Here is a 14,376-nt window from a genome sequence, read left to right on the forward strand (position 1 = left end):
TTAGAGCATGGCGATAGAACACCAGCCCTGATTCCAAACTCTAACCTTAACCAACTTCGAAAGAGTCGCCTAAGCTTAACCAACTCTTAACGCTTAAACTAGGCGTTAGGTAGTTTGCTGCTGGTCGAGGCGGAAATGTGCGCGTCACGCGATTGGGCGCACATGTCACATGACCAGAAACGTCAGTGGCCAATCAGATTCGCATAAACCGGTTGCCCTCTACAGGAGCCCCGGGGAACCGTTACTGCATCTAGTGGCGATTACATCACTGCGTTTAGTTTTGTAGGACAGAAGCTCTTTCAAAATGTTTTTAAGAGAAATTCGAATAAAGCTGGGATCTGGATAGATAAAAAAATTTATTATAATAATAATAATAATAAAAACACATTTAGCATACAAGTCATTTTGATGTGATGTGGCTTTAATTGAACCTGTGGGTTTGTCTCGGCCTCGGTCTCTGCAGGGAGCGGATGAGCCGGCTTCTGCTGCCATTTGCCGATCAGCACGTGGAGATCGCCTCCCTGACGGCGGGGAACATCGCCCTCACTGTGGGCCTCAAGCAGGTAGGGCTCCACACAGCTCCATTCTAATACTGAAAAACGTTCACATGTACACACACCCCTATTCACCACCTTTGGACTTGGGAAGGAGCTGATGGAGTGGCCACGCCCCCGCTTATATGGGAGCGGATGTAGGTGTGGCCAGGTGGAGGTGAATAGGGGTGGTGTGTACATGTGAATGTTTTTCAGTATTAGAATGGATTAAAGGGATAGTTCCAATAGAGCAGAGCGCTCACTATACTCATATAACTAGGGTTATAGGATAACCTTACGTTTGATCCTATAGGAGGAGGGTTAGTTTTATCCTATAGGTGGAGTTAGTTTTATCCTATAGGTGGAGTTAGTTTTATCCTATAGGTGGAGTTAGTTTTATCATATAGGTGGAGGGTTAGTTTTATCCTATAGGTGGAGGGTTAGTTTTATCCTATAGGTGGAGTTAGTTTTATCCTATAGGTGGAGTTAGTTTTATCATATAGGTGGAGTTAGTTTTATCATATAGGTGGAGTTAGTTTTATCCTATAGGTGGAGTTAGTTTGATCATATAGGTGGAGTTAGTTTTATCCTATAGGTGGTTAGTTTTATCCTATAGGTGGAGTTAGTTTTATCCTATAGGTGGAGTTAGTTTTATCCTATAGGTGGAGTTAGTTTTATCATATAGGTGGAGTTAGTTTTATCCTATAGGTGGAGTTAGTGTTATCCTATAGGTGGAGATAGTTTTATCCTATAGGTGGAGTTAGTTTTATCCTATAGGTGGAGTTATTTTTATCCTATAGGTGGAGTTAGTTTTATCCTATAGGTGGAGTTAGTTTTATCCTATAGGTGGAGTTAGTTTTATCCTATAGGTGGAGATAGTTTTATCCTATAGGTGGAGACTTAGTTTTATCCTATAGGTGGAGTTAGTTTTATCCTATAGGTGGAGTTAGTTTTATCCTATAGGCGGAGGGTTAGTTTTATCCTATAGGTGGAGGGTTAGTTTTATCCTATAGGTGGAGAGTTCATTTTATCCTATAGGTGGAGGGTTAGTTTTATCCTATAGGTGGAGGGTTAGTTTTATCCTATAGGTGGAGGGTTAGTTTTATCATATATGCAGAGTTAGTTTTATCCTATAGGTGGAGAGTTAGTTTTATCCTATAGGTGGAGTTCGTTTTATCCTATAGGTGGAGTTAGTTTTATCCTATAGGTGGAGTTAGTTTTATCCTATAGGTGGAGAGTTAGTTTTATCCTATAGGTGGATAGTTAGTTTTATCCTATAGGTGGAGGGTTAGTTTTATCCTATAGGTGGAGGGTTAGTTTTATCCTATAGGTGGAGGGTTAGTTTTATCCTATAGGTGGAGGGTTAGTTTTATCCTATAGGTGGAGTTAGTTTTATCCTATAGGTGGAGTTAGTTTTATCCTATAGGCGGAGTTAGTTTTATCCTATAGGTGGAGTTAGTTTTATCCTATAGGTGGAGGGTTAGTTTTATCCTATAGGTGGAGGGTTAGTTTTATCCTATAGGTGGAGTTAGTTTTATCCTATAGGTGGAGTTAGTTTTATCCTATAGGTGGAGTTAGTTTTATCCTATAGGTGGAGTTAGTTTTATCCTATAGGTGGAGTTAGTTTTATCCTATAGGTGGAGTTAGTTTTATCATATAGGTGGAGAGTTAGTTTTATCCTATAGGTAGGAAGTTAGTTTTATCCTATAGGTGGAGTTAGTTTTATCCTATAGGTGGAGTTAGTTTTATCCTATAGGTGGAGTTAGTTTTATCCTATAGGTGGAGTTAGTTTTATCCTATAGGCGGAGTTAGTTTTATCCTATAGGTGGAGTTAGTTTTATCCTATAGGTGGAGTTAGTTTTATCCTATAGGTGGAGAGTTAGTTTTATCCTATAGGTGGAGGGTTACTTTTATATTTAGACAGATACGGATATATATATATATACTATGCTGTAAATATTAAGTAACAAGTCGGCTCCTCTCTCTCTCTCCCTCTCTCTCTCTCTCTCTCCCTCTCTCTCTCTCTCTCTCTCTCTCTCTCTCTCTCTCTCCCTCTCTCTCTCCCCCCAGACGGTCACAGGAGACACCATAGTGTCGTCCAAGGCCTCGGCAGCAGCCGCAGCACGTCGGGCCCAGCAGGCCGGTGGGGAGGAGAGGCGGCGCGGGGAGGAGGCCAGCCTGGTCCTGACCGGGGTGGAGGTCCCGGAGCCCGTCTTCTTCTGCTCCATAGAACCCCCCACCATGGCCAAGCAGGCGGGTCAGTGGCCGCTCTTCAACCAGCGTTTACATTCACATGTATTTTCATCACACAATGAACAGAAGTTTGGCGTCCAACCAGAGTGCAAATGTAACAGTAACATGCAATAGTAATATATATACAATGTACAGGTGATTAAACTGGTTATAAAATATACAGTATAAATGAGTACTACTGAGTAATAGTTCTAATCAGATGTACAGAGTTGTAGTATTAATTTGTACAGTGATATACAGGTATACAGACACTATGGTAGTAAGTCATACTGGCCAGCAGCGTAAGTTCTCTGCCACAAGGCAGCGGTTTGAACTAGCCCTGTAGTACTAGTTCTCTGCCACAAGGTGTCTCCACAAGGCAGCGGTTTGAACTAGCCCTGTAGTACTAGTTCTCTGCCACAAGGTGTCTCCACAAGGCAGCGGTTTGAACTAGCCCTGTAGTACTAGTTCTCTGCCACAAGGTGTCTCCACAAGGCAGCGGTTTGAACTAGCCCTGTAGTACTAGTTCTCTGCCACAAGGTGTCTTCACAGGGCAGCGGTTTGAACTAGCCCTGTAGTGCTAGTTCTCAAATCTGACACAGGTTGTTCTTTTGTCAGATTTGAGAAGTGGTGTCCGGTTGTACCGCTTTAAGAACTGAATTATAATGTGTGCACTTTGTTTTTGTTTCCTGAAAGATCTCGAGAACGCCCTCACCTGCCTTCAGAGAGAAGACCCCAGCCTTAAGGTCAGGGTCGACGCAGACTCTGGACAGGTAACGGCAGCATAACATAATAGTTACCATCGATGGCTCTGTCGCTCTTTTTCAGATGTGAGCGTCACACCCAGAACCCTTCATCAGTCAGGCCGGTAAGATTGACGCGAGCCAATTACGTGCAGTGAAAGTCACATTTCGTTAGCCTCGTCATCATACGATAATTGCCCAAGTAATTTTTCAAGGTTTTTGGAAAAGAAGAAAAAACACATTTTCCAGCAAACGTGTAAGAGTTTTTCATTTATATTTTAGAAAATAAGTTCCACAAGGTGTATCAACAAGTTTGCAAAAAAATACAAAAACACAACAACCATTGTGTAACAAAATAAGGTGACTTTTAAGCAAAATATGTCGTGACGTAGGCATTTTTTTCCTCTTACATACATACATGTCATACACTAGGCAGTTGTTTTACTTGCCTAAGTCATGCGATCGGCGTCTGTGTATGTACCGTTGAAATGCACAAGTCACACGAGTGAGTTAGGCAGATGTTTTATTTTTTTTTCAACGTAAACAAGCGTTCTGATTGGCTGAGGACATAGGCACTAAGCCAGGGCGATGCAGCGCAGCAGTGTGAGGAGAGTACAGTTAGGCAAAATAAATCTCAATTTGACAAAAAAAAAGAAAAAAAAATGACTTAGGTAATTATCGTATAATGAGGCTAACGATTTCTATGTCTGTCACGTCTGTCACATCTTCAGACCGTTCTGTGTGGGATGGGAGAGCTGCACATCGAGATCATCCACGACCGGATCAGGAGGGAGTACGGCATCGAGACCCAGCTAGGACCCCTGCAGGTGGCCTACAGAGAGACTGTCCTGCACGCTGCGTCTGCCACAGGTACAACGGATAGATCCATGTTGGTCAGTCAGTCAGTCAGTCCACAGGTACAACGGATAGATCCATGTTGGTCAGTCAGTCAGTCCACAGGTACAACAGCTAGATCCATGTTGGTCAGTCAGTCAGTCAGTCCACAGGTACAACAGATAGATCCATGTTGGTCAGTCAGTCAGTCCACAGGTACAACAGATAGATCCATGTTGGTCAGTCAGTCAGTCCACAGGTACAACAGATAGATCCATGTTGGTCAGTCAGTCAGTCAGTCCACAGGTACAACAGATAGATCCATGTTGGTCAGTCAGTCAGTCCACAGGTACAACAGATAGATCCATGTTGGTCAGTCAGTCAGTCTATGGGCGACAGTAGCTCAGGAGGTAGAGCGGCCATCTGGTAAACGGAAGGTTCCCAAGGTTTGATTCCGGCAGACACTTAACCCCCTAACTGCTCCCGAGGTCCGCGCCTCGCACAGCCACCTCCGCCGTCAACGTGTGAGTGAGCGGGTGAATGTGGGGCATAAGTTGTAAAGCGCTTTGGATAAAAGCTGTTATATATTCTTATGTACCCCAGTTGCTATTGCACGTACATATTTGTGTTTCATTACACGTATACGTACATGCTTACCAACTGTTTCGCGCTTGTTTTATAGCAACACTATTATCACCGACATCTAAGAATGGAGATCCCCCCCCCTTAAACAGCCCTTATAAGGTGAATGTGGGGCATAAGTTGTAAAGCGCTTTGGACCAAAAGCCGTTATATAAATGTAACCGAGAGATTTGAACCGCACTAACCAGCTGAGCTAAAGGGTCCGACCGACCCATTAGCGGGTGTTGTTGGTTGACTGCGACCGACTCATCCATAGTTTACATACGTCCTCCCGCGCGAGAAAGTGCGTCCTTTCTTGCACGTTCTTTTCGGGCCCCGGCGCGCACTATCCCAGGGGTTAAGGCACACTGAGAGATCCCACCCCCCCCCATTGCTACGTGAACCTGCTTCACAGATTACACAAATACACATGGAAGTGAAATCCCACCGCTGTGTCACCAATGTAACCGAGAGGTTTGAACCCGTGACCATAGGATCCACAGGCAGCCGCGCCAACTGAGCTAGCTGAGCTAAAGGGTCCGACCCGTTAGCGGGTGCTGGCTGACTGCGACCGACTCATCCATAGTTTTCTTTTTCTTTAAAAAAAAAAATAATAATAAAATGTACAGCTTTATTCTGGTCAGACATGACCGACAGAGAGCAGAGGAAGGACGGGAGAAGATATGGGGGAAGTAAGTCCGGGATCGGGAGACCAACCCGGGTCGACCGCGTAGGTCTGCAGCGCAGTAACGTGGTGCGCCACTCGGGCGCCCCGACTCATCCATAGTTTACATAAATGTAAGGGTGGCTACGTGGCGTAGTGGGCAAGGCGCTCGCCACGAAATGCTGGAGACGCTGGGCTCGTCAGTTCGAGCCCAGCGCTCCACATTGCTTTCAGTTTAGCTGGTCGTCCGCACTAATACACATTGGCCGTATTAGGGGGTGGGAAACTGATGGGTGGGGATCGGGCGTTGTGGACAGCGACTCCTACAGGTCGGTTGGTGCGCCTGCGCAGTAGAATCAGGAAGTGTCGGGGGCAGCGTGAGCCTCCCACGCGTTACTCCTCGCCACTGAGAGATCGAGCTGCGCAGGTGAAAAGATGCGACTGCTGTTACCTCAAGTACCGGAGGGGACTTGTGCTATGTATGACTTAGTCCACATTGCAGCCGGCTTGTGGGAGGCAAGAAACAGTGTTCGTGACAGGGGAGGGTTGAATTGGATGATACGAAATTGGGATGGGAGAAAAAATATAGAAAATGGGAGAAAAAGTGGATAAAAAAAAAAAGTTTACATAAATGTAGTCCATTTGCCATTTATAGACCAGCTGACGTAAGCAGTGGGAAAAGAGAAACAACGTTGGCGACCGCACCGTCACTTCCTGTGTGTGTGGGGTGGCAAAAAAAAACGGCCTCTGTGAGGGGGGCTCTACAAGACGAAGCCACGCTCTGCTGACACACTTCCTGCCGGTGTGTTTCAGACACGTTGGACCGCACGCTGGGCGAGAGGAGACACGTGGTCACGGTGGACCTGGCCGTCCGCCCCGTGGAGGACGTGTCCCTGTCGAGCGGCTCGTGCGACGTGGCCTTCGGGGACGACGTGAAGGAGCAGCTGTCGGATGACGTCAGAGAGGCGGTGGAGAACGGAGTTCACAGCTCCTATCTCCAAGGTAACGGTAACAGCCAATCGGGCTCTCTGTTCTTGTTCACAGCTCCTATCTCCAAGGTAATGGTAACAGCCAATCGGGCTCTCGGTTCTTATTCACAGCTCCTATCTCCAAGGTAACGGTAACAGCCAATCGGCTCTCGGTTCTTATTCACAGCTCCTATCTCCAAGGTAGCGGTAACAGCCAATCGGCTCTCGGTTCTTATTCACAGCTCCTATCTCCAAGGTAGCGGTAACAGCCAATCGGCTCTCGGTTCTTATTCACAGCTCCTATCTCCAAGGTAGCGGTAACAGCCAATCGGCTCTCGGTTCTTATTCACAGCTCCTATCTCCAAGGTAGCGGTAACAGCCAATCGGCTCTCGGTTCTTATTCACAGCTCCTATCTCCAAGGTAACGGTAACAGCCAATCGGCTCTCGGTTCTTATTCACAGCTCCTATCTCCAAGGTAACGGTAACAGCCAATCGGCTCTCGGTTCTTATTCACAGCTCCTATCTCCAAGGTAACGGTAACAGCCAGTCGGTAGGGATGGGTACCTTTCACATTTGAACCGATACGGTACCTGTGAATCGATACCGGTACCCAACGGTACCTTTTTTCTGTACTTTAGTCTCTAAAAATGTTTATTTACCTACCTCAGTCGTAAAAAAAATCCAAACTTCAAATAACTACACTTTCGACCGTTTTCGGCTTGTCATTGCTCCGACTGCTTTGTTGTTGAATCAAGTCAAATCCTAGGTAAGCGTATATTGTGCGTGTGAACGTTGACATGAAAAGAAAAAAGGTAAAAGAAATTATATATATATATATTTTTTTCGGTATCTCACGTGAATCGATACTGGGTAGTACCGACGTGTTTCGGTAAGTACCTTTAAAAGTACCGAATTCAGTATCCATCCCTACCAGTCGGCCCTCGGTTCTTACCTTCTTCGTTTTTTAAATGAAGATCTGGGTGTTTACGTGGCAGCGGGACTGATTTTCAGGACTCGTGACCCGACCCCTAATAATAATAATAGTCCCTAATCATTTGGCATAATATATTGATGGTGAGTGCATTTGTTTGGCTATTGTGTCAAAAAGTAAATAAGCTCCCTTTGAAACGGTGACCGCTGTGTCATTTATGTTTAATGTAGACCTTTTTTTATTTGTACGTCAGCTCTTTGACTGCCAGACTTGGACTCGGACCGGGGTAATGGGGACTCGACTCGAGACTCTACTCGCTCGGACTCGAGATTTAGTGCCTGGACTACAGCACTGCATGGCAGTAACCTGCACATGCTTCCTTTAGAGAAGACCGTAGACGGATTCAAGATTCAATAGTTTTATTTCAAACCAGTGTTAGTTTGGCTACATTTAAAAAAAAATATATATATATATATATATATATTAGAATTTTTATTTTATTTTACTTATTTTTTTCATTCACGTATGTTTAAGGAAACCAACAAACAGTTATAATCTTACACATACATGTGAAAAGATAAGTTAAAAAAAATATATAAAACAAATAATAATAATAATTCATTCAAATTTATAATTTCGATATTTTTTTTTTGTTGATTTTTCTCATAGCTACGAGTACTCGATTAATCGATTACTCACGCCCATCCCTAATCTCACAGGACTTCCTGGTTAAATAAAGGTGTTAAAATAAATGGTCATGAAGGAAGTTACCACTTAGTTGCACAAACTGTGAACTTTGTAACTGTCTGCCTCTCTTTTGATTCTATCCTACACCCTAGGCCAGGGGTGGCCAACCAGTCAGAGACTAAGAGCCACAAAAATTACTGTGGTACCACAAAGAGCCACACCATATACCAGCGTTTCTCAACCTTTTTTTTCAGTCACGGCACCCTTCATGTGTTTATAGGTCTCACCCTCTGGCCTCTGAAGTTGCTAATGTCTTTTTTATTTGGGCCTCACAGGGTTAAAAGTACCCTGTGAGACCCACGGTTGCAAAATTACAAAATCACTTTTAGCCATTTAAAAAAAGAATGTTTATTTAAAAAATGTTAAGCATATGTTGTTCATCCTCACAATGCTATTTGATAGTAAATGTGTTTATATGTCCCACCCTCTGGCCTCTGAAGTTGCTAATGTCTTTTTAATTTGACATGTATTTAACCTTTATTTACCCAGGCAAGCAAGTAAGAACAAATTCTGATTTTATTTATTGTCAAAAGTATGCATAATGTTGTGTTAATTCCACAACAAGAGATATGTAATGTTAATTACCTGAAATTATTCAGTTTTTTTGGGGGGGAAACCACGAATATATCGGTATCGGTTGATATCGGTATCGGAAATTAAGAGTTGGACAATATCGGTATCGGTAAAAAAGCCAACATCCCTAGTAATTACAAATCATTGTGCTGTACTGGTGCTGTATATAATGACGATACGTTGTAATGTCCTCTCCAGGTCCGCTGCTTGGTTATCCAGTGCAGGGTGTGTCTACACTGATCCAGGGCGTGAGAATGGACCCAGGGACGTCTCTGGCCATGGTGTCCGCCTGCGTGTCCCGCTGCATGCTCAAGGTAGGCCCGCCCCCGCAGCCTGATAGGTGCTCAAGGTAGGCCCGCCCCCGCAGCCTGATAGGTGCTCAAGGTAGGCCCGCCCCCGCAGCCTGATAGGTGCTCAAGGTAGGCCCGCCCCCGCAGCCTGATAGGTGCTCAAGGTAGGCCCGCCCCCGCAGCCTGATAGGTGCTCAAGGTAGGCCCGCCTCTCGCGCAGCCTGATAGGTGCTCAAGGTAGGCCCGCCTCCCCTGCAGCCTGATAGGTGCTCAAGGTAGGCCCGCCTCCCGCGCAGCCTGATAGGTGCTCAAGGTAGGCCCGCCTCCCGCGCAGCCTGATAGGTGCTCAAGGTAGACCCGCCCCCGCAGCCTGATAGGTGCTCAAGGTAGACCCGCCTCCCCCGCAGCCTGATAGGTGCTCAAGGTAGGCCCGCCTCCCGCGCAGCCTGATAGGTGCTCAAGGTAGGCCCGCTTCCCCTGCAGCCTGATAGGTGCTCAAGGTAGGCCCGCCTCCCGCGCAGCCTGATAGGTGCTCAAGGTAGGCCCGCCTCCCGCGCAGCCTGATAGGTGCTCAAGGTAGGCCCGCCTCCCGCGCAAGCCTGATAGGTGCTCAAGGTAGGCCCGCCTCCTGATAGGTGCTCAAGGTAGGCCCGCCTCCCGCGCAAGCCTGATAGGTGCTCAAGGTAGGCCCGCCTCCCGCGAAGCCTGATAGGTGCTCAAGGTAGGCCCGCCCCTGCAGCCTGATAGGTGGAGGAAACCTAACGTACAGGTCCGTCGCAACACATTCGAATATCGAGGAAAAGTTCATTTATTTCAGTAATTCAATTCATAAAGTGAAAATCATATTATATACAGTGGATTCATTACACACAGAGTGAAATCGTTTCAAGCCTTTATTTCTTAAATGTTTTATGATGATGGCTTACAGCTGATGAAAACCCCAAATTCTGTATCTGAGACCAATATATATATTTTTTTTATATTCTTATTTATTTTCATAATTTATTTTCCTTTCCATATATAACAAGAGACAACACAATACAGTAATAATAATAATACACAAGACATCACAGGACAGTAGTTCAACAATAATAACAACAATGACGACAATTAAATAAAATCAAATAAAATGAATCAGTAAAGCAGTATAAATAATATAAAATAAAGAACGGTGAAATATCCCGAGCCCCCATCCACCCCTGTCTCTCGACCCCTACGGTCCCCGAGTCCAGCGCCCCAGTGAGTCGGAGCATCGTGCCTCTTTAATACTCCGACCCCCCGAGACCCCCAACTTGGGGCCCTCACCATATATATATATTTTATAAGACCAATCAAAAATATATATATATTACAGAAATGTCGGCCTATTGAAAAGTATGTGCACTCAATACTTGGTCGCTCGCGGCTCCTTTTGCATGAATCAATGTGGCGTGGAGGCAACCAATATTATTTCCTCAATATTCATGACCCCTATTAGTCGATTAACGTAGTCGACTGCCAACCTCTTAGTCGAATACAAAAAAAGTGTATACATTTTTTTATCATTCTTTCCAAAAGAAAAGAGGCCTAGAAGCGTGGCTAACGCTAATGGCAGCATACCAGAGGCTAACTGCCTAAGAAAACAGGCACAGAGGCACTGAAAGAGGATTTCACCATCTAATGAACACACTAGACTAGACAAATATCAAGATGTATCCATCAGTGGACCAATTGCATGCTTTTGCAGAGGACAAGAAGCCTTCAGTCGACTCCTTCAGACATTAAGCACCCCCACAGCCCAAATGGAATGATAAAAAAAAAAGATATATATATATATATAATACTTTTTTTTAATTTTTTATATTTTTTTTCGTCTACTAATAGTCGACTAACGGCCAATTTTGGCCAATCATAGTCGACTATCCAAATCCTTAGTCGGGGACAGCCCTAATTGAGATGCGCCTGTATGTGCTTGCATATAGACCTGTTCGCTGTATATGTCAGACCCACTGTGCGGCGCATCACCGGAGTGTAATTCTGGTCAGAACAACGGGGCAGACTACAATATATTTGCATTTGTTCTGATCTGAACAATCAATCCATGCCAAAGCTATCATGTAAAAGGTGAAAGACTCGCACTCACAGCCATGCTGATTTGGCTAAATGACGTCAAGCCCGTTTTGGTTTGAAACAGCGAGCAGGTCTATCGAAGAGCATGTGTTCAGAGGCGGCTGCTTGTTCTCCCCCGCAGGCTCTGAGGCAGGCGGGCAGGCAGGTCCTGGAGCCCCTCATGTCCCTGGAGGTGACGGTGGGGGAGGAACACCTGGGCTCCGTGCTGGGGGACCTGGCCAAGAGGCGAGGGGCCATCAGGGACATCCAGAGTCGCCACGACGACAAGGTGCTGCAAGCCACGGTGCCCCTGGCCGAGATCATGGTGGGTTCAAGTTTCAAGTTCAAGTTTCTTTATTAGTTGTCATACAGAAGTACAGAATACTTTTATACAAAATGCTTCTTTCCATTACGCTCCAGAGACTGTGCTAGACAAAAATAGATAAGTATAAAATAAAATAAGTATAGCAAGTAAAAATAGAAGTCACGTACGTAGACACAAGTGTTCAGTATATACATATGTACAATGTTCAATGCAGAGTAGAAGTAACTGAGTTACCATACAATATACTATACAATATACTAATATACAATATACTATATAGTGCAAAGCAGAAATGGGATGAGGTACAATTTACAGTAAGGTGTAATGAGGTATGGGTTGTAGTGCAAATTCTTTACCAATAAATATAAAGTGTTTAGGTGTTCTAAAGTGTGGAGAGTGGGTGCTGCAGTGAGTTGTTTGTTTAAAGTGAGTGTGTGCGTGTGGATGTGTGTGCTGTGTGTGCATTTGATGGTTGTTACATAGTGTTATTGTTCGTTGAGCATCCTGATGGCCTGGGGATAGAAGCTTCTTCTGAGTCTTTCTGTGCTCGCCATGAGACTCCGGTATCGCTTGCCTGACCGCAGCAGTTCAAAGAGGTTCAGGGTCACCTTAGAAACCTAAGATCTTAGACACCGCTTGTTCCAAAGATGCAGTACTATTTTCTTTATTTAAGTTACCCCTCTAGAGTGTGTTTATTAATTGTTTATCTTCTCCCGTCCACCGAAGGGCTACTCAACCGCCCTACGAACTTTGACCTCGGGCAACGCCACCTTCTCCCTACACCTGGACACCTACGAGGCCATGAACCCGCAGCACCAGAGCGTACTCCTCAAAAAAGTGGCGGGCCTGTTCTGAACCCCCCAGGACCAGAGTGCACCCCTCAAAAGAGTGACTGGTCTGTTCTGATGCCCCCAGGACCAAAGTGGCAGGCCTACTCGTGGGTTCAGCAGTGAGGGGATCTGCCTGGGGGGGAGATAGCGTGAACGCTACGTTCTCCCAGTGAAAACTCCTCGCCGTCGGGTGAAAAGAAGCGGCTGGCGACTCCATGTATCAGGAGGAGGCGTGTCTACTACACACCCTCCCCAGACCGACAGTAGGGCAGCGCAACAACCAGGAAGGGCATTTTTGGCATGAGGAGTAAATTGGGTGACGGGAGAAGAAGATGGAAAGGCGAAAAGGAAAGAAAAGAGCACAGCAAACGGTCCGGGGGGCTTCCTGAGACTCCGGCGAGTAGAAGCCAAGCGACCGCACCGTTACCTGCGAGTGTTGATGGTGGCAGGGAATGGATTCCTCCCTAAATTATTGTTGTTTGCAAGTACAGATAAGAATCAAGTCATGTCGAGAAAAGAACCGTCTGTACAGGACAGGTCCCTGCTGCTGGAGAATTCTATTTTAACGTTGAAGTTATTCCATACCATACCATGCTGCCCCAGTAGGTTTAAAGTCTATAGTTGGATTTCTAGTTGGGATAATCTGACTTGATGCATTTTTTTTAAGTACACAGTGATTATTAAGAATTTTACGTTCTTCAATTTGTGTACGTATTTTGTACTTTCAGTAGACGTCCTTGCTGGGCACGTTGTAGTAAAGTTTGAACGGAGAGATGACAATATTATTAACCGTTGAATATATACCGTATGTGAATAAATGAGATCCTGCACTCATATGATCATTCATTTTATGCTTAGGATATAGATGTGTAATTGTATCATGATAAACAATCGTCTAAAATCACTTGTGAAAAGCAAATGCTATAAAATGTCTGAAATATCAAATTGAAAATGTCAATCGCTGTCCCAACACAGTAACATCACTCGATTTAACGTGATTTTCCATTTTCCACGCAAACTATCGTGATATATTGATATCGGAAAATGCCTCTGAATATTGTGGTATTCCTTTGGGGCATATCACACATCCTTAACCCTTTCACTACTGCACTACCAAATGCTTAACCCTTTCACTGCGTCCATACAGAAGGTTAACCCTTTCACTGCCACATGACAAAGGGTTAACGCGTTCACTACCACACCACTAAGTTCAAGTTTCTTTATTAGTTGTCATACAAAAATACAGAATACTTTTATATGAAATGCTTCTTTCTGTTTTCTGTTGTCACTACAGAAGGTTAACGGTCTGTAGTGTGATAGTAAGGGGTTAACATTCTGTAGTGTGGTAGTGAAAGGGTTAATACCACTTGTAGCACACGGATGCAACACAATATAACAGAGGCTGATGATGATGCATGTTGGCGTTTTATACTTGGAACATAAAAAGCCTTAAGCATGCAGTGCAGAGTTCACTTTTACAGTAAATCATTAACACTGTGGTATTTCTTTTGGCATGTGACCTGGTCCCTAACAGTTTAAAACAAATATATGTAAACCTTTATTTACCCAGGGTAGGTTCGCTGAGCACGGATGCTCTTTTTGAGGAACGCCCTGCTTCACATTCACACAGTTCCATTCACACCTGGGAGCTGCCCAGTACAACCACAATCTGACACCTGGGAGCTGCCCAGTACAACCACAGTCTGACACCTGGGAGCTGCCCAGTACAACCACAGTCTGACACCTGGGAGCTGCCCAGTACAACCACAGTCTGACACCTGGGAGCTGCCCAGTACAACCACAGTCTGACACCTGGGAGCTGCCCAGTACAACCACAGTCTGCCACCTGGGAGCTGCCCAGTACAACCACAGTCTGACACCTGGGAGCTGCCCAGTACAACCACAGTCTGACACCTGGGAGCTGCCCAGTACAACCACAGTCTGACACCTGGGAGCTGCCCAGTACAACCACAGTCTGACACCTGGGAGCTGCCCA

General features: G+C 45.2%; 1 protein-coding gene across 1 annotated transcript in view; it reads left to right on the forward strand.

Annotated features, from left to right (window-relative positions):
• gfm2 (GTP dependent ribosome recycling factor mitochondrial 2) overlaps positions 1-13,203 on the forward strand; it is a 35,857-nt gene extending 22,654 nt beyond the window's left edge. Inside the window, exons 13-20 of the mRNA XM_084325148.1 lie at positions 464-563; positions 2,604-2,790; positions 3,462-3,538; positions 4,240-4,378; positions 6,441-6,629; positions 9,046-9,161; positions 11,368-11,550; positions 12,277-13,203. Of these exons, the coding sequence (XP_084181274.1) occupies positions 464-563; positions 2,604-2,790; positions 3,462-3,538; positions 4,240-4,378; positions 6,441-6,629; positions 9,046-9,161; positions 11,368-11,550; positions 12,277-12,405 (1,120 nt within the window). The 3' untranslated portion in view covers positions 12,406-13,203. The remainder of the gene's footprint in view (positions 1-463; positions 564-2,603; positions 2,791-3,461; positions 3,539-4,239; positions 4,379-6,440; positions 6,630-9,045; positions 9,162-11,367; positions 11,551-12,276) is intronic.
• Positions 13,204-14,376: the final 1,173 nt, after the last annotated feature.

This window comes from Notolepis coatsorum (genome assembly GCF_963971535.1).
Source record: "Notolepis coatsorum genome assembly, chromosome: 11".
Lineage (NCBI taxonomy): Eukaryota > Metazoa > Chordata > Actinopteri > Aulopiformes > Paralepididae > Notolepis > Notolepis coatsorum.